The sequence below is a fragment of the Myotis yumanensis genome, unplaced genomic scaffold (genome assembly GCF_028538775.1).
Source record: "Myotis yumanensis isolate MYYU_CA2020_CCGP unplaced genomic scaffold, mMyoYum1.0.hap1 SCAF_3, whole genome shotgun sequence".
In the NCBI taxonomy this organism is placed as follows: domain Eukaryota; kingdom Metazoa; phylum Chordata; class Mammalia; order Chiroptera; family Vespertilionidae; genus Myotis; species Myotis yumanensis.
The window spans coordinates 167,827,102-167,847,960 of record NW_027223754.1 but is presented as its reverse complement, the minus strand read 5'-3'; the positions used below and the strand labels follow the sequence as shown (position 1 = coordinate 167,847,960).

Below are 20,859 nucleotides of genomic sequence, written 5' to 3'. Positions count from 1 at the left end.
CATATCCCCAGTGGGGAGTGTGCAGGAGGCAGCTGATCGGTGTTTCTCTCTCATCGATGTTTCTAACTCTCTATCTCTCTCCCTTCCTCTCTGTAAAAAGTCAATAAAATATATTTTTAAAAAAAAGAAAAAGAAAACTATCATTAGAATCCTTAGAGAAGACAATAAAATCATAAAACAGAAAAAAAATAATATAAAAAGAAACATTCAAAGAATTTGTAAAAGCTCCTGTAAATAAATAATAAAATAAATAAAACATTTAGTAAAGAGTTAAAGAAAAAAATTTAGGACATATCCCAGAAAGTACAGTGAAAAATTATAGAAATGAAAACAAAGAAAAGAATAAAAATTAGAGGACTAGTTCTCTAATGTTTAAAATCTTGGTAACAGTTCCAGAAAGACTGAAAAGAGAAAGAGGAAGAAGGAATTCATCAACACAATAATGTAGGAAAATGTCCCAAAACTGAAGAACATGAATTTCTAAAAGAATGGATCCCAGCCAGGTGTGTCTCAGTGGGGTTGAATGTGGACCTATGAACCAGGAGGTCATGGTTCGATTCTTAGTCAGGGAACATGCCCGAGTTGCGTGCTAGATCCTCAGTGGGGGACGTGTGGGAGGCAGCCAATTGATGATTCTCGGTCATCATTGATGTTTCTATCTCTCTCTGCCTCTCCCTTCCTCTCTGAAATCAATACAAAATCCAAAAGGGTAATATGCAAAGTGACCCTAACATCAGAACCACTGGGAATGACTGGTCACTATGACACACACTGACCACCAGGGGGCAGATGCTCAATTCAGGAGCTGCCCCCTGGTGGTCAGTGTGCTCCCACAGGGGGAGCTCTGCTCAGACACAAGCCAGGCTGCCAGGTGCCAGCACAGAGGTGGTGGCGGGAGCCTCTCCCGCCTCCTCAGCAGCGCTAAGGATGTCCGACTGCAGCTTAGGCCTGCTCCCCACTGGCAAGTGGACAATCCCTGAGGGCTCCCGGGCTGCCAGAGGGATGTCTGACTGCTAGCTTAGGCCTGATCACCCGGGGAGCGGGCCTAAGCCAGCAGGTGGACATCCCCCAAGGGGTCCCAGACTGTGGGAGGGCACAGGCCAGGCTGAGGGACACCCCTCGCCCCCACCCCAGTACACAAATTTTTGTGCACCGGGCCTCTAGTATATATTTAAGAAAAAAAGAAAAGAAAAGAATGTGGCAATTTCCTAACTCAGTGGATGAAACAGGCTCACATCAAGATGCATCGTTGGAAACTGCAAAACATTGGGAGCAGAGATTTGACAAGTTTTCAGAAAAAGAAAAACAAAAACAAAAACTCTGGCTATATTTGAAATATCAGGAATCAGAAGCATATAGGACTTCACAACAGAAAAAAACTAGAAAGCAATGAAGTAATACTTTCAAAATTCAGAAGGAAAATTATTGCCAATCTATAATTTCTATATCCAACCAAACTACCAATTAAAGGTGAAGGTAGAATAAAAACATTTTCAGACATGAAGACCTCAAACATTTTATTTCTATTCATCCTTTCTCAACAACAAAGGCAAGGAAGTAAATACAGAAAGAGGAATAAATGAAATACAGGAAACAAGGGGTCTAGCAGAGGAGAGAGGTGAGGGGAATTCCCAGAATAGTGACAAATAAAGATTTCAAAATAAAGGTTACTATCTATGACTCAGTTCCCTTGTCTGTGGAACAGGGAGCTAACAATAGTACCGGTTTCAGACTTGTAAGGATTCAGCATAAAACAGAGTAGAACCTGGCACAAAGTAAGAGCTACAGGGTATTATCATTATCAAAGAGTTAACTCTACTCTATATTAACATATAACTATTTAACATATTACAATAGTTTAAAAAAAGAAATAAATCAGCCCTAACTGGTTTGGTTCAGTGGATAGAGCATCGACCTGTGGACTGAAGGATCCCAGGTTCGATTCCAGTCAAGGGCATGTACCTTGGTTGCGGGCACATCCCCAGTAGGGGGTGTGCAGGAGGCAGCTGATCGATGTTTCTCTCTCATCGATGTTTCTAACTCTCTATCCCTCTCCCTTCCTCTCTGTAAAAAAATCAATAATATATATATAACTGACTAAAAATAGTCGCAGAACCATAGGGTTTAGGAGGTTGGCAGGGTTCTGAGATTTTTCTAGTGTAATTTTCTTGTTTTAAAGGGTAGGAAATTGAAATTCAGAGTAGCTAACCTGCTTCAGACTACATAGGCATTTAGAAGAGGAGCTGGACTGGCAGTCAGCTGTTTCATGTCATCACACTAAAAATCAGAAGCGCAGGTAGCATCAGAGGGTCACACATACAAACAAAATCACAACAGAAATAGTTTGTCCAATTCAGTGATTGTATCCTACAACCAGGCACTGCGCTCAAATATACATAAGCAGAAAGGCCATGTAGAGCTATTCAGGGCAAAAAAGAGAGGAAGCTACTAGTTAGGTTGACATTAAGGAAGAAAAAGTATTGAATTCATTGCCCAGGAAGGACACCTCTGGTGATATTATACACATAAGTGAGAGTATTAATCCCTAATGTTCTGGACCAATATGAGGCAGCATGGACGGGCATTGCTGATCCAGGAGTGAAAGGATGGGAAGCAGTACCTATCCATCACAGTTTTCTAAATCTTTCTAAAGGAATACCCACCATTTTTAGGAATAGTAGTCTTTTTGGTCATTGCTACCAAAGTAATGATGCTCTCATCAGAATGATCTGGCAATGAAGACTACTGAGCAAGGCCAATGAAGAGCGTGAGTAGTCAGGGGAGAAAAGGCAAGATCCTGGGAGAAGAAAATTTCTTCCCTGTCTTATCAGGCGAAGCACCACTGAAACTCCTTTGAGGTTTGAGAGGGTGAGAATTTTCCTGGTAGAAATTCTATGGTATGTCTTCATCTTCCAACTGAAAATAAGCCCTCTGTACACTGGCACTAAGTCCCACTTATCAGCTTGAGATGAACTTATTTTAAAAGAAAATTGCCCATTTACTTTTCACTGAACTGCAGAAAAAAAGTACATGCTAATTTCTCTTCTTTAAAACACTATCAACTTTTATGCTTCTTGAATATTTATTCAAACAATGTCTAATTACTTTTGGACACAGTAAATGTTCCAAAGCAATCCAAATACTACAGTGGTGACCAGTTGGATTAAACACCTCTTAATATTTTGACCATTTAACAGATTTAAAGTGACAGGTAAAAAGTTCAAAAATACAAAAAATGCTTTTAATCCTTTTTATAAATGCCTATTTTGGTATTTGTAATTAATAAGATTTTCTCCTTTCACTTTCTTATAAACATTGGGTGCAGCCTGGAAAATCATTCAAATAAAAATACAAAAGCATGTACTGGTAACTTAGCAAAGTTAGTAAAAACATAAAAAGAAATAAAAACTACTTTAAAATATTTCCAATTTATTCTCTGCTTGAATAGAAACATACAGAAAACACAGTTTAAAACTGAAAAATACCGCAATGTCGACACTCACAGAAAAAGTAGGATTCCGGTGTTTGCCAGGGCGAAGGCGAGTCCCAAAATGCCACTGCCCATAATGGCGTTGCTCAGGTTAAACACAGACATGCCCAACGAGGTGGTTCCTGGAATCTGAACAGAGACAAACATTCACACTCAGCAGAACAGTCCCCAAACCTGTTCATCACACCAACGCCTTTACAGCGCTGTTAGACACCAACACAAATTAATTCAAGAAAACCTTCTTGGGGGGACACCGGCAGCAGGGCCGCAGGGCAGCAGGTCGCAGGCGGGGGCCATGGGAAAAGACTATTATTACCAGACGCTGGGCTCGGACAGGAGGTCAGCGGGCCGGCCGCCGCCAGGCGGCGCCACCCGGACAAGAGCCAGGAGCCGGCCGAGAAGTTCAAGGAGGTGGCTGCGCAAGCACGAGAGCTTCGACCACTGCGGAGAGGAGACCTCAGGGCGGTGGCCCCAGCGGTGGAAGCGGCGGTGGTGCTAACGGCACCTCCTTTGGCTACACATTCCATGGAGACCCTCAGGCCATGTCTGCTGAGTTCTTCGGTGGCCCAAATACCTTTGGCGCCTCTTTTGGACAGCGGAACGGGGAAGAAGGCGTGGGCATTGATGACCCGTCCTCGGGCTTCCCCACGGGCATGGGTGGCTTCACCACCATGAGCTTAGTCCGCTCCCGCCCTGCCCAAGAGCCCACCCGAAAGAAGGAAGACCCCCCCTGTCACGCATGACCTTAGGGTCTCCCTTGAAGAGACCTACAGCGGCTGTACCAAGAAGAGGAAGATCTCCCTTAAAAGGCTGAACCCCGATGGGAAGAGCATTCGCCACGAAGACAAAAATCTTGACCATTGAAGTGAAACGGGGATGGAAAGAAGGGACCAAAAAATCACCTTCCCCGAGAAGGGAGACCAGACCTCTAACAACGTTCCAGCTGGCATCGTCTTGGTTTTAAAGGACAAGCCACACAGTATCTTTAAGAGAGAGGGCTCTGGTGTCATTTACCCAGCCAGGATCACCCTTCGGGGGCTCTGTGTGGCTGTTCTGTGAATGTCCCCACTCTGGACGGCAGGACCACACCCATCGTGTTCAAAGATGTCATCAGGCCTGGCATGCGGCGAAAAGTTCCTGGAGAAGGCCTTCCTCTCCCCAAAACACCCGAGAAACGCGGGGACCTCATTATTGAGTTTGAAGTGATCTTCCCGGAGAGGATTCCCCAGACGTCAAGAACCATATGTGAGCAGGTTCTCCCAAAATAGCCACCTGGTTCCCCAATGACTGCCCAGGGACCTTTCCAGAGCTCAAGGATTTCTGGACCCTTCCACCAGTTGTGGACCCGTGAGAGGGCGGGAGGGCCCAGGGAGGGCTTTCATAGTGCTGAATGTTTTACAGAGAATATATTACAATCTTTCAAAAAAAAAGAAAAAAGAAAAAGAAAACCTTCCTTAGTGGTTTAGTTGATTTTTAATGGGTTTCCAGAGAAAATACATAGAATCTGAGGAACATCCTGGTGAATGTAGATAGCTATGCCTTTGGTACCATGCTGCATGAATTAAAAAGATCTATCCCAAATTATGTGATTAAAAAATAAGCATACTTATTATAATGACACTTACGTATTCGTCACATTTCTTTTTTTCCAAGTGGCTGTTTGTGAGACTTCTTCTACTTTCGCGATCAGAAATAAACTTGCTGTAAAGACATGTATAATACATTTAACCTCATGGCAGTGATTTGAAGCTTAACGTTATACCTAAGTGGTTGATTACTTACCGAAACATAGTACACATGGAAAGTTATCAATCTAATTCAAATCATTTCGATACGAACACATTAAAACACTGTATGCAATGTAAGTTAACTTTTACGTAGATTTTTCTCTAACTACAAATCAGATAATGTCAAAAATACTCTAATGCTGTCATGTAAAAGAATAGCAGAGGCAGGATTCCTTCTGAGCTCCCATTCCTGGAGTACAAAGTTATTAAATAGGAATTCCCTCTCCCCTGAAAAAAAGGAAACAACTCTTTCTCCATCAAATATTGCTTCAGCACCTGCCATATGCAAGTCATCAGACAAGGTGATGAGAGAGACATGAGGGTATGTAAAGGAGATGCAGACACTGAGCTATAGGAGTTCAGCAGTGGAGACCATGGTGGTGGGGGCAGGGCATTAGTCCATGGTTAGGGCCAGAACTAGGGCTTTAAGAAAGGGAGGGATTTAGAAGGTGAGTTTGAATCCTCACTAGCTACAGGGCCCTAGACTACCACAGTTTCCTCTGTGAAATGAGGGTAACACTATTACATGATCTCATGGCGCTCTTGGGAGAATGAAATCATCACTACAGCTCCAGGCACAGAGTAGGAGCAACAGGGGGGGCGTGGGACTTGAGCTGGGATGGGAAAGATTCAGGCAGGCTAAGTGGAGTAAACTGTCTGCAAATACATAGAAGAAGGAATTCAGAATGCTCTCAGAACCATATTCAGCATTAACATCAGAACTTTATGGCCTAAATCTTTAATTTTTAAAAAATTCACCATTAAGCCCTAGCTGGCTTGGCTCAGTGGATAGAGCGTTGGTTGGCCTGTGTACTGAAAGGTCCCAGGTTCAATTCCCAGTCAAGGGCACATGCCTGGGTTGTGGGCTCAATCCCCAGTGTGGGGTGTGCAGGAGGCAGCCGATCAAGGATCCTCTTTCATCATTGATGTTTCTAGCTCTCTCTCCCTCTCCCTTCCTCTTTGAAATCAATAACAATATTTTTTTTAAATCACCATTAAAAAAATAAGTGGTATTGTCAAAGTCCATTTGTTGGCTGCTTGTATTAGTAAAACATGTTAGGTATGCTGTTTCCTCTTCCAGAAAGTTAATTATTTGGTCTTAGTATGAACTAATCACAATAAGTGTTTCACTAATGAATGTAAAGCCACTTGAGCTGAACTATTTTATGCCCTAACCGGTTTGGCTCAGTGGATAGAGCGTTGGCCTGCAGACTGAAAGGTCCCAGGTTCGATTACAGTCAAGGGCATGTACCTTGGTTGCGGGCACATCCCCAGTGGGAGGTGTGTAGGAGGCAGCTGATCGATGTTTCTCTCTCATCGATGTTTCTAACACTCTATCCCTCTCCCTTCCTCTCTGTAAAAAATCAATAAAATATATTTTAAAAAAAGAGCTGAACTATTTTAAAGAAGCATTCATCTTTAAACTGTACATTATATTTTCACATGCTTTTTCGAATAATACTATGTTTTATAAGAAACCATTTTCAATGAAACCATCATCAATATTGGCTTTATTTAACTATCTTTTTCATCTTTAATCCAAGCGGTTCTGACTTCTCCCTGGCATCACCTTGCCAAGTTTGCATTATTTTGCCAAAATAAGCCAAAAACAGGCAGTATACCAACTTCCTGAGATCATCACCTGGTAGAAGCAGCACGATCTGTGGTTCACTCCCTTCAGCATCTGCCTTTTCCTAGGACCTGGCCAGTTACTGTGAGAGACCAAAAGGAAGATGGAAAAAACCTTGGTCTCTGAACAGGAGAGACCACACTGGCTCACACCAGAATGGGAATGCCATGCTGCACAAAACTGAGATGAGATAAGGCATCCAGAGAGGGAAAACCATTATTGGAAGGGATTAGCCAGAAGACACTTAAGGCCAGAGGCCTGATAAGTAGGATTACAGAGAAGGACAATATTTTGGAGACCAATCTGGCAGTTATAGAGTGTTTGGCCCTTTTCTTGCCCTTAACATTTTAGAGCTTTCCACGGAATTGAGGGTCACAGGCCTGGCTAGAGAGAGGCAAGGAAAAGCAGCCTTCCTTTTCACACAGGCAGCCCAAGGAAATGCAGGTGCTGCACTTACCGAAATGAAATAGATTTCCAAAATAAAAATACACTTGAGCCCTGGCCGGTTTTGCTCAGTCATTAGAACGTCAGCCCTCGGACCAAAGGGTTGTGGGTTCGATTCCCAGTCAAGGGCATGTGCCTCAGACCTGGTAGGGGCGCATACAGGAGGCAACTAATCGATACTTCTCACTCTCTCCCTCTCCTCCCTCCCTTCCACTCTCTCTTGAAATCAATGGGAAAAATATACACGGGTGAGGATTTATATATATTTTTTAAAAAGCCATTAAATAAAAGACTGTATTTAATCAGGCTAATTTTAATAATCAACTCAAGTCAATCTAATATTTATCCAGAAGGTCCCCCATTTCCTTTCTTGTGGAGAGACTTCTTTTCTGAAGAGAATTTCCATTATTTTAAATTAATGGAAGAGCCTAAACATTTTCAAGCAAACTGAACAAAACATAGCAAACCACCTGTAGCAGATTTAAGCCCCCTGGCCTGGCCCCATGCCCCAGAATTGGTGGCAGAAAACTGGTGGGCCGGGAAGAAAGAGGTATCATCATTATAACACTAAAGACATTCAGTAGGGTCAAACACTGTGAAAGGGGAGGAAGAGGAAAGAATCAAACTGAGTAATGGTGGTGTGTTAAGACATGGGTCTTTATAAAGTAGCATAGTGCATGGAATTGGAATAAAATAGAAAGGGAGAAAAAAAAAGATAAAGAAAAGAAGGGGGAGGAAGAATAAGGCCCCTACATGATTGCCGGCTCTTCCCTGCAGAACTTCTGCAGGATGGGGATGATGAAACTGACTCACAGGGCTGTTGAAATGAGTAACTATCAAAAAGCACATTAAAATATATTGTATCTCAAGAGCCTCCCTGATTCTGCCTCTTCTGGTGCACTTTCTGCAGCAAGACCTAATAGGTTTTCCCAAAAATCTTCACTGGCTCCCCCACTGAGACACTTTCTTCTTTTTTAAAATATATTTTTATTGATTTTTCACAAAGAGGAAGGGAGAGGGATAGAGAGTTAGAAACATCGATGAGAGAGAAACATCGATCAGCTGCCTTCTGCACACCTCCTACTGGGGATGTGTCTGCAACCAAGGTACATGCCCTTGACCGGAATCAAACCTGGAACCTTTCAGTCCGCAGGCTGCCGCTCTATCCACTGAGCCAAACCGGTTAGGGCCACTGAGACACTTTCAAGTGTAAATCCCTCACCCTGCAATTCCTGATGCTGCTGAATTTGACTTTGCCTCAATGTCCCAATCTCAGCTCCCACTAATCAAAATGATATTCCCAAGAGGGGGTGAGGACTGAGACAGGATCATAGCATTCCTAGAGACAGAAAAACATGGCAACAGTGAGACTCCACCTCCACTGGGGAGAGACCCTGTGTCCTCTTCTCAGCCAGCACCTTCCTGCCAGTTCGAAGCTTCATCCATGAGCCTTCTGATACTCTGGTTTGAGCTGAATTTCCTGACTCTGACCTACTTACTACTTTTTCTGTGGCACATACTGTGCTACTGAACTCATCTCACATCCAGAGCTGCTGTACAGTGCTCTCAACCCCTCAGCTCCTTCTTAAATGTACCTGCCCATGCATTAGCAACTCAGAGGAACCTTTTGTAACCCGAATATGCATCTTCTATTTAGGAATTAGGGAGTAGCTTAGGCTGCAGGGAAGTCAGGCTCAGTAAGAATGAAATAGTAAGAATGAATAAAGAAATTCTCTTGATTCTCTTTATGATATCTCCACTTTTTCTTCTCTTTAGTCTTTAAATCTCTGCTTTGTATTTCTGAAAACTTTTTTTAAACAAAATAAAACCAACCTTTTTAGTAATGGAAAAGTCCATTCAAAGGAAGTAGGTCAAGCGGCTTATCACAAGTTTCTGCTATCTTACCATTTAAAAACATGCAATTGTGTGATAAAAACCACGGGCTTCTGGCAAAGAAACTGAGTTAAACTTCTCTTTATTTACTTAAAAATGGGCTATGGGAGAAGGTGCCTTTGACATGTGGTCTCAGGATGATAAAAGTATTATAAAAAAAGAGTTTTCACTGGGTTGGTATGTACCCATAAAGAAGAACTCAATCAACTATTAGGTAGCCAATTGTTCTGAGAACAAAACCAAACAAAAACTTACAGTGGCTGTCATGGTGACCTTCAGTAGACAAAGCCTTCAAAAGGAGTAGGTGTAAAGGGAGGCTGAGCAATATAGAGCAGTTATTTAAAACCAAAAATAAATCAACATCAACAACAATCGAACAGGATGGGCTGTCTAATAGGAAGATATTCTTCCTAGTTTAATCTCTACCAATCAGATTCTTACTAGATTACAGTGTTCTATTTGAGGTTTCATAACACAGAAGAGATCAATGGTTGTACTTAGATGACCTTTCCCAATTCTTTCCCTGAAATTCTAACATTCTATAAAAAAGGAAAAGAGAACAGGAGGAAAGAAGCAAGTAACAAAGAGGCTGGAGAACATGTAAGATTTAAAGAAACAGCAGGCATTTAAAGAGAAGACTGAGAGGTAAGCAAAGCCTTTCTGGTTGAATAAACTCTACTGAAAATACGAGAAATCCAGGTTGTAACAGGAGCTCTTAAAGCAAGGAAAGAATTTTCTGACATAAGAACTGATCATCAGAAGAAGTGATGGAATATTCTTTAACTTTTCAAGGATTCTCCCAAGTGATATAAATTTAGTACATGAACTCTGAAGGATATACAGGGGCAAAAAAAAAAAAAAAAAAAAAGGCTGATGTAGGGGGTAGTGACAAGAATTGCCCCAAATCCTTCTAAGAACAATTTTAACAAGGGACTCTCAAACTTTGTTAGATGCTGCCTGGGTCACAACAACAATAACCACGCAGAGAGATGAGAATAGTAAATAAATATGAAAATATGTGAATATTTGCTTAGATACAGTTAGGATCATCTACTAATATTCCAACAGCTTTAAAGAAGAAACAGTCAGCAATCATTCAGAACCTAAAACAATATTATTATTCCTTGGTGTAGACAAGAAAGAAGTGCTTGCCAAAGAAAGAGGATGCACTTTTATTGATAAAGACACATCTCACACTAAAAGGCTTACTGTTGCCAGACACTTGCCAAGTACCTTAGATGGGTCTTCTCATCTATTTTCACAATAATTGTATTGGTCAGTACTATCACTAGCTCCATTTTAGAGAAATTAAGTAACTTGACCAAAGTAACATTACTAATAACAAAATCATTGAGCCAGGATTTGAACCTAAGCTGGCTGATGGCAGAGCCTGAGTTCTTAACCTACAAGCAGGAATACATTTACTATTCCCCGACACTCCCGGGAAGTAAGGTATTTTTACTATCCTGGTTCTTACAGGGATGGACCTGAAGCTCAAAGGACAAGACCTATCGATAGAGCCAGGATTCAATACAAGTCCAAATTCAAACCACTTAACTACTGTCTCTCTTCTGTGTCTGTCTCTGTTTTTCTCTCTCATTTAACAAGTATTTTGTAATTTCCACTCTATTATCAGGCACTTTTATCTATCATTTCAAGGTGCTAGAGATATAGAGGTATTGAGATGATTCCTCCTCACGGGAAGCTCACTCACTTCTAGGGGAAGAGTCTAGAGTTTGCTACTCCAACTGTGGTCCAGGGACCAGCAGTAAGGGTATTACCTGGAAGCTTGCTAGAAATTAGAACCTCAGGCCCCATCCCTGATCTACTGAATCAGAATCTGCATTTTAGCAAGGTTTCCAGATATTTCCTATGCACATTAACATGTTAGCAGAACTCCCACTACTCCACCACCCTCGCCATCACCATCACCACCCCAACCACACCACAAACAAACAAAAAATGTTAGCAGAACTGATCTAGTGGGCATTTTGAAAGGTTTTGCTGTTCTAGGACTATAACCCAAAAATTATGGCATGAAATAAAACAACGGAACTGGAATAGGGGCAGTTGTTCTAATGCCCAAATGGCTCTACTCTATTTTTGCCTAAACTTTAAAACATTATTCTAAGAATAGGGGAGTTTCCAGGCAAAGCTGTAAGCTAGATGCCAGGTGATCAGAGATCAACATTTGTTTTCAACATTTTCTCTAGCTTCCTAAAAAAGAGGAACTGTTACATAGAAGTTCCCTGTTTCGGGGGCTCATTCCCTTAGATGCATATAATTGAGCCTACCTTCCTCCCATCAATATGAAAAAGCTACAAGAAGAATGAAAGGTATTGCCCAGCTGGTGTGCTCAGAAATTGAGCATCAGCCTATGAACTAGAAGGTCATGGTTTGATTCCCAGTCAGGACACATGCCCGAGTTTCGGGCTCAATCCCCAGTGTGGGGCGTGCAGGAGGCAATCAATGATTCTCCCTCATCATTGATGTTTCTGTCTCCCTCTCCCTCGCACTCTCCCCTCCTCTCTGAAATCAATAAACATATATTTAAAAAAACAAGAATGAGAGGTATTTAGGTATAGCTTTTGCAGCAATCATGGTGGAGATCCTGATTTTTATTTATCTTTTTGGCTTCTTGGCATATGTTGTTTTTAATTTTATTTGTCCTAGAGCCAAACTAAAGAAAGGCTCATGTACTGTGTCAGTGAAAAAGGGGAGGTAAGATAAATGAAGCAATAAATGCATCACACCGCACGTGCAGTAAAGGAACCAAATTCTGCAAAACAAGTGGTCAACACCGCCAGCAAACCTGCGGTACCAGCTCACTGCCTTCGTCACAGTCTCAGAAGGTGTGAGTTCACTGGGCAAGGTGCCCAAGTCAGGGGTGAGAATGGTCGTCACTCAAAAACTGAATATTGTTAGTAAATAAAACTCCTTAAAATCAAGCTCAGACTCTAAACTGAGTATTAGAATGACTCCCATTTTAAGGTCTTCAAGGTTTGCCTTGCTTTGGGATTGAAGCTCTGTTATAAAACCAAAGTGCCCTACTTGTGAAGTGGTTGGGATCCCATGCACCATTAAGTGGAGGTCAGCAGTGACTGCAGAACAGTCCAGGAGTACAGAGCATAAATTAGCACGGGCAGAGTTTAACTGAACTAGCTAATGCCTGAGCATTATAAGCAGAGGCAGGCAGAGAGAGTCAAAAGACTAGGATTTCAGATGAACCTGTGTATGCCCTTGAGCAAGTTATTTTATTTCTCTGGGCCTGAGTTTCCTTACTTGTACACAAAAATTTTAAAATTTCCTTATTTGCAAAATAACGCTTTGCATGATGCTTTCATAAGGATAAATGGCAATACATGTAAACACAGCTGGCAGTCAAGAAATGTTCATTATGACCTGGCTGGTTTGGCTCAGTAGATAAAGCATCGGCCTGAGGACCAAAGGGTCCCAGGTTGGATTCCGGTCAAGGGCACATGCCTGGGTTGCGGGCTCGATCCCCAGTAGGGGGTGGGCAGGAGGCAGCCAATCAATGATTCTCTCTCATCATTGATGTTTCTATCTCTCTCTCGCTCTCCCTTCCTCTCTGAAATCAACAAAAATATATTTAAAAGAAAAGAAAAAGAAATGTTCTTTATTATTAATAATTTGACTTAGAAAAGGTAAAAGAAGTAAACTTGAGTCCAACAATAAGAAATATCACAATACAGTAAATGATTCTTGGGATTATAATGAGGAAGTGCCTGGATGGAGACCTAACCACTAAGAACATTTAAGGACGAGAAAAAGAAGAGGCAGGGCTGAAACTTCTGAGTATGTGTGAATGATGGCAGCTCTCTCCTATGCTGGACTCCACTTATTTATGTACACACTACATCCAAATATAGAGCAAACTATTGGACATTATTCTCAATATGATGCCTGGCTAGGTGATGTATGTTGTCATCTCCCTCTACCCCAATTTCCTTCTGACAACCCCTCCACCCCAAGAAAAAAAGTGTAGCATAAGGAGACCCGTATACTCCCCTCACTTCTTGTAGCCTTTTGCTTCAAACAAGCCACACCACTAGCTCCCAAGCTGGAGGCCTTCCTGCTATGGGATCCACTCGACCTGACTATAACTCAGGAAGACAGAGCATGCCCACATCACTAAAAACATAAAGACATTTGGCCCTACTCTCGGAAATTAAGAAACTCAGAACCCAAGAGTTGGACAGACATGCTGAGGTCAAAAGCTTCCAGGCCAGCACTCTTCCCACCTGCCTCTCTACCTCCTCTCACTGGTGGCATCTTTTCTTTTCCTTCTGCCACCTGTACTATTTCTCTACTACAGTTTCTCATAGAGCCATCTGGGCTCAACTATAGTTATTATTATTTAAATTCCATGTTGCAAATGATGCTTACAGTAGTGCATTTGTAGTTTTAACACGGGAACACTGGCTAATGGGACTTTGACCATTTCTTGATTAAAAAATGTGGGCGAGAGCCCTGACTGGTTTGGTTCGGTGGATAGAGCGTTGGCCTGCGGACTGAAGGGTCCCAGGTTCGATTCTAGTCAAGGGCATGTACCTTGGTTGTGGGCACATCCCCAGAGGGAGGTGTGCAGGAGGCAGGTGATCGATGTTTCTCTCTCATTGATGTTTCTAACTCTCTATCCCTCTCCCTTCCTCTCTGTAAAAAATCAATAAAGTATATTTTTAAAAAAAATGTGGGCGAGGTCAGATGACTATAGGACACAGTCAGATGTGGGTTGCAGTGAAAGGCCAATAGTCTGTCTAATTCATAAGCACAGAGCTTCTGAAAAGTTAGGGCTGGTTGGGGGCCAATGTATTATACACTTTTATTAGACTCAATTGAAAGATTGAAAAAGATGAATAAATTGCTTTCCTATTTGCTTCATCTGCTACTGCAGACTATGCCCAACAGATGTCAAATAAGAAATTCAAATTACATCTTCAAATGGAGCATAACTTTAGTAATGAATAATTCAAGAGAATAACTGAAAATCAGAATATTTTAGAGACATTTCTTTTACTGGATAGAAAGTGTTAGGAAAATACTCACCTATTTATTTGACCATTTTCCACTTCAGTGAAGTCATTGGAATCATTGCTGATGTTGTCATCTTCGGGCACTGTCATGTTTTGCAACTCGGTTAATTCGAGTCCACTTTTGAAATGCATCATGTTTATAAAGTACCTGTAGTCAAAAACTTTGTCCAAATTCTCCTGTTCTGAGTGTATTTACAAGTGGATAGCAGCAAAAATATAAGCTTGACACCCCTAAAATATAACACAGTGAAATATAGTTAAACATATGAATATAACCAACTGATTAAGACAGTTTAAGTAAACAAACAGTTAATGTACTAATAATGCAGCTTTTACATTTTGCTACTCAAAGCGATCTTTGTATATCAAGTTATAAAGGCTCTATATTTTATGCCTTTCATAAATCTCCCTCCATTTTTAACTATAAAGTGAGTTATGTCCCACAATCTTTATGCTCACATTTATAGGAATACCATGTCACCTGCAGGCAATATAGGTACCGTTTTATAAAACAGTGTGTTTAAATTGAAAGCGAGTTGGTTACTTGAATGTGTCAGCTCGTAGGACACACATATAGCTGGTTACAGACCACAGAACCACAAATGCTCCTCTGATTTAGCATTCCCAGTTGAATAAAAATGCAATCAATGGCATCATGAGGGATCAACCACCCAACCCAGAGGTCAAATAGCAAAGGACAAATCTGTGTTTTGAAATTTAGCAGTTTATCCATCAACTGCAAGAGATTAATTCAATCTCTGCAATGAAATCACTCCATGTCAGGGAATTAGAGATTTAAAAATTCATACTCAGGGGATTTAGGTTAATCCATCTGAAACTACATTTCCTCATCAGAAACAAAAGATTTGCAGAGCTCACATTTTCCCCCATGTGGATGACCAGGATTTAAATTTCTGAGGGGTCACCAATAGTATACAAGGAGGGGACCAAGTTTCAGACACATAGCATCACAAATCAAAAAGCAGGTGGTGCCCTGCTTGGTTTGGCTCAGTGGTTAGAGCGTAGGCCCACACATCAAAAGGTCGCCAGTTCAGTTCCCAGTCAAGGGCGAGTATCTTGGTTGTTGGCGGGGTGGGTGTGGGAGGCAATCGATCGATGTGTCTCTCTCACATTAATGTTTCTCTCTTTCTGCCCGCCCCCCCCCCCTCCGCTTTCCCTCCCTTCCACTCTGAAAATCAATTGAAAAAAATATCCTCAGGTGAGAAATAAATAAATAAATAAATAAATAAATAAAAATTGGTGGCAAGCGTGGCGAATGCAGTTTCAAAAGTAAGCCTTCCATATGTGCAGGAGCCTCACCGGGAGAATCTCAGTGAGGTGATGGGGACCATGGAATGAAGCAGAATGTCAATGAATTTTTTTTTTTTTACCTCCAATGGTAATTGGATGACCTTTTTATATTTTTTCTGATCCCGAATTCCATAAGATGATTGCAGTTCTGTGTCAAAACACCAATGTGCCCATATAACATCCTGCATATCTCAAGAAGCATTTGGCTAATTGATAATATGTTCAGGACCCATAGAAAGTACCCTAGAATGATATCTATCCAGGATTTTCTTCTTCTCCTCCTCACACAGCCAGGCCACACATTACTCCTTTTTATTCACACAGTCTCCCATCTGGAATGAAACCTCCCCAGTCCCGGGATCCTTTACAACTTCCACAACATACATACTTTCTAATACCTCAGGTTCCAGGAGCCTCACCTTCCTGTAGGCAGGGTCTCTCCTGGAGAGCAGGAAAACGGGGCAGGGAGATGTGAGTTCCGTGAACTCCTGGTCTAAGCCCCACGTGGCAGCTCGGGGCTGCCTCTTCCAGCCAGGGTGGTAGTACGAGAGAGGGGCCACTTCTAATTGCTTTTAGTGCCTTCACACAGTAGCCAGGTTTACCCCCATCTTTACTTTGCAAAAGATGAACTGCGTTAAGACAACTGAACACCACCTTACCCCTTGGGCCCCCTTGATGAAAGCTGCATAAATGCACTGGCTGTCTCCTGTATGGCTCCCTCAGAGGCTACTGAAGTGATGCTACAGGGCTGGTAGGAAGTTGATTCAGTGGATGGAGTTTCCAGTCTGGACTAAGGAGCCCTTGGCTCTCCATAAACTGGTAGGAAGCAGGGCACTAGACAAAAGCTTTCTAAGGAGAGGAAAAATTGACTAAACATAAATCGGGAGTCTACTGTTTGAATTTAAACTTTCATATCAATATATGTGTGTGTGCATGTGTGTGTTTATACAAATAACACACACACACACATGCACACACACACATACATATACATATATATCCTATATAATAAAAGGCTAATATGCAAATCGACAGATCACTATGACGTGCACTGACCACCAGGGGGCAGACACTCAACACAGGTGGTCAGTGCCCCCTGGGGAGCACTGCTCAGCCAGAAGCTGAGCTCAAGGCTGGCAAGTGCAGTGGCAGTGGCGAGAGCCTCTACCGCCTCCACAGTAGCACTAAGGATGTGTGACTGCCGGCTTAGGCCCACTCCCCACCTAAGCCGTCAGTTGGACATCCCCCGAGGAGGGCTCTTGAAATGCAAGAGGGTGCAGGCTGGGTTCAGGGACACACACACATGCCCCCCCCCCCCAGTGCACGAATTTCATGCACAGGCCCTCTAGTGTGTGTGTGTGTGTGTGTGTATATATACACACACACACATACACATAAAAGCAGTCATTTAAAAATGGACAAAAAGAGGAAAGAATAAAAAGAATACAGAAAATCCTGGCCACTAAAAATATGTCAGTATTGGGCAAATAGCAATACTAAGTTAATCATATAGAATACTTTTCCCCCGCTTTGGCTTAAAGAGAATTTTTTTTCCCTCATAGTCTGGAAGCTAGCAATCCAAGATCAAGTCCACATCTCCTTCTGAGGCCCCTCTCTTTGGCTTGCAGATAGCTGCCTCCTTACCATGTCCTCACATGGTCTTTCCTCTGTCCATGTATAGTGTGTGCCCTAATCTTTTTTTTTTTTTAAGAATAAATATTTATTGTTGTGAAATAACGTATCTGAAATCTAATTATTCTTGAAAATGAAGACTGAAAAATGGGAAAAGTTAACAAAGTTAGTGACACCTGTCACTGAGGTTGAGGCCGCATGCAGAAAACACAATCCACTCACTGTTCATATTTATTGAGTGCCAGGTGAGGAAGGGATGTGAAAGTTTGGGAAAAGTCAGATTCAGGAATCTGAGGCAGCATCACAGAAATGTCACATTTGCACTGGGTCTTGAAAAAGAAAACAATATTTTTTCTGATCCTAAAACTAATACAGGTTCACTGTAGAGTCTTCAGAACAGACATTGTAAAAGAATCCCACCATCCCAAAATAGCCACTGCTGGATTTTCATGTCTTTCCTCTTTTCTTTCTTCTTTCTCCCTCTCTATTTTATTTATAATTAGGATTTTAGACTTTTTTAAACCTATTTTTATGTAGCTTTATATTGTAAGCATTTTGAAGAAGTGCTTTTAAAAAACATACCAGTTCCTTATTAATAAATAATACAGGTTTTTGTATAAAAATTGTAAAAAACAAGTTTGCAAATGAAGAAGGAAACAAGTAAAAAGAAAAAAGTCACCTGTTATCTCAGCAAGCAGAGACGATCGGTGTATATATATTGGAGTCTGACCTTCCAGGGTTTTTGTATGCACATAGAGATAGCGCCTGGTACACAATAGGCACTCAATAAATACCTGTTAAATGAAAAGAATGAATACAAATGAAAAAATATGTATACATTTCTAAAAACGGAAATCATACCATAGGGTTTAAAAACATATTTTTCACTTAACAAGATATGGTCTCCTACACTGAGTTATGTCAGTAAACACAGGTCTACACAATTATTTCTAATGACTGTTTAGCCGCTTGACTATACCATAAATTGATGGCCAACATGTTACTACTGGACAGTTACACTGCTTGGTGGACAGAAGATTGACAGGCAGAGCTGAGGCCTGAGCTGAGACTTCTCAGTGAAGGAGAAGATAATCAATAGCACGGAGGCATGGGGTACAGGTGGAGTTCAAGAAACAAAAAATTATAGTGTCACTGAAAGATCAAAGCAATTATCAGACTATAAAACTAATTAAAAAGCTGAATGGGGTCATCATGTGAAGATCTTGATGTTAACACCACCATAATGACTCTCTCGACATTTATATTAGATAACAAATTACAATTTACTCAGCACAGACATTTCTGATCCTTCACTACATTATTATGTTGGTATGCTTATTGGCACATGTTATTAATACAATCAATGTAAAATACATAAACTTATTCTCTGCTCTTCATGGTAGCAAAGGAGAGGATATGCAAACTTGTCTGGCTTTACATGGCTTACAGCCTATTTAAACAAGCAACACCATCCCACATAAAGTGATAATATACCATAAGACATTTGCATGATAGAACCAAACTATATGGCAGAACAAAGAATAAGTCCAGAAGGATTTCAGAGACAGACAGACATACATATGTACATACAGGAAGGAACAAAGGAAGGAGGGGTGGGAGGAAGGAGGGAGGCAGGAAAGGAAGGAAAGGAAATGGGGCCTTGAGAAATCAGGTAAGGTTTTAGTGTTAAGACCTGCACAATGTCTAAAAATAGGTAGGATTTAGACTGGGGGATAGGAAAGGCACTTCTTGTACAGTACTGGGAACAGCATAGGCAAAGACACAGAGACCAAATGTGCACAGAACAGCCTTGTGAGCCCATTCAGATGAGCGCAGTTAGAGTAAGGAGAGCAAGATACTGTACATGTTTCTTGAGGAATAGGAGGTTTACGGGAGCTGATTTAAAGATTCTACAGGGAAAACCAAACCAAAGAATGTAGTGTAACTGAAACATGGTTCAAAATTACTTTGGGGAATAAATAAGCTGAAATACAGTTTCAATTGCTAATATACTTTGTAGTGGATTGGTCCTCTCAAATGTTTGCTCCCACTTCGTTGTAGTCCGGTTCTACAGAGGATGGAGAATTGAAAACTATATTTCCCATGTCCCTTTGCAGCTTGGGTTCTAGATCTGATTTAGATTCCACCAATCAGAGGGCAAGGTGCTGGGGGCAAGGCATCCGTTTGGCTGGTCCAATTCTATCAGGTGAAGCAGACAGCACTGGAGCCAACAATTGTGCCTATGGGTTCCTGATAATCAGATTGGCTCAAGTGATGTGTTCCTGGAACATGCAGTGGAGACCAGGAGGAACCAGCTTCCTGGTTTCCTGGTTTCCCAGCTTCCTGATGGAGGCACAGGTAGCAGTTTCCTTAGCAGGTCAGTTGAATGGTGGTATTCTGGTCATTATTCTGAGAGGCCTGGCCTAGACCTGCTGTGTCATTTCTTCTAACAATTTTACAGGCACTTAATTCCCTGTGTTAAATCCCTTTTGTTTAACACACATAAGAAGATGCCTGTTATACTAAACCCTGACTAATATTCATAATTTTATAATTTCTTCCCTTTTACATTTTTTTATTATGGGAACTTTTAAACATATGTAAATGTGAACAGAATAGAATAATGAACCCCCAGGTACCAACTTCAACTATTATCAATTCAAGCCAGTCTGGTTGAAATTTTACCCCCACTATCACATAGATTATTTTAAAGCAGATTCCAGATATCCTATCTCCGTAAATATTTCAGCACGTATTTCTAAAAGGAAAAAACTATCTTTTCAAACAATATTGCCATATCACTATCAAAACTAAAAAAATGACAAGAATTCTTTAATATCACTAAGTATCCAGTCACATTCACTTAGTTTTTAAATTATTATGAACCACTGTTTGTATGTTTTTTATTCTGAAGAACCAATAAAATCACACCTCCCCGTGCTCAACTCCTGAGAAGCAATCCTGACAGCAAGGGCAGTGGTTCTAAGGCCCACAGGGGTCCTGTTCTTCCTGCCATCTCTCCCAATAACTCACTGAGCCTCCTTACCCACGTGGGGTCTTTGAATCAACAGGCTCTTAGATGGTAATGGTAAGGACCTAAGAGCTGCTTTTCTGTATTTTGGAAATTCAAACAGGCTTAACAGGTTAACTAAAATGTCAGGTATGCTTGCTTTTGGCTAGATTGTATTAATGTGATGTGATAATCCTAGATTCTAACTGGCAATTTCATATATCTTCAAGTAATAAAAATGGAAAGTGAATTAATACATTAACGATGTAGTCAAGACTCATTAAACAGTATAGTTAAGACCTGGATGTTGCACTACATATCAATTATACTTCAATTAAAATAAAAGCTTAAAGTGGATACTCAAAATCTTTGAAAACCTGAGGCCCTTGGGAAGTGGGGAATAATAAAAATGGCCTTTGGTGGTGAACAGGCTGGGAGCCAGGCAGCAATCTAAGAAGAAAAGGTGTTTTCTCTATCCTCACTCAAACCTCACAACGTAACCAGCCCTAGTGATCTCAGGTGTGCTAGGACCCTGTATCGCCATTTCATCTCTGCTGGATTCCCCGACTTCTGTCAGTCACTCTCAGCTATGTATCTGGAAAGTAACC

At 41.3% G+C, this 20,859-nt stretch overlaps 1 protein-coding gene and 1 pseudogene across 4 annotated transcripts in view; one reads left to right on the top strand and one right to left on the bottom strand.

The window, feature by feature from the left end:
- Positions 1–20,859, bottom strand: part of SLC38A1 (solute carrier family 38 member 1) — a 74,910-nt gene that overhangs the window by 39,004 nt on the left and 15,047 nt on the right. For 3 of the 4 annotated variants that reach the window (XM_070410375.1, XM_070410376.1, XM_070410378.1), the window contains 4 exons: positions 17,921–18,035; positions 14,312–14,529; positions 5,116–5,191; positions 3,504–3,619 (listed from right to left, as the gene is read on the bottom strand). In XM_070410375.1, coding sequence (XP_070266476.1) covers positions 3,504–3,619; positions 5,116–5,191; positions 14,312–14,433 — 314 coding nt within the window. In that variant the 5' untranslated portion in view covers positions 14,434–14,529; positions 17,921–18,035. Of the gene's footprint in view, positions 1–3,503; positions 3,620–5,115; positions 5,192–6,919; positions 6,992–14,311; positions 14,530–17,920; positions 18,036–20,859 lie in introns of those variants that run through there. The other variant, XM_070410379.1, reaches the window with a different exon arrangement.
- Positions 4,018–4,758, top strand: LOC139005575 (dnaJ homolog subfamily B member 1 pseudogene; annotated as a pseudogene).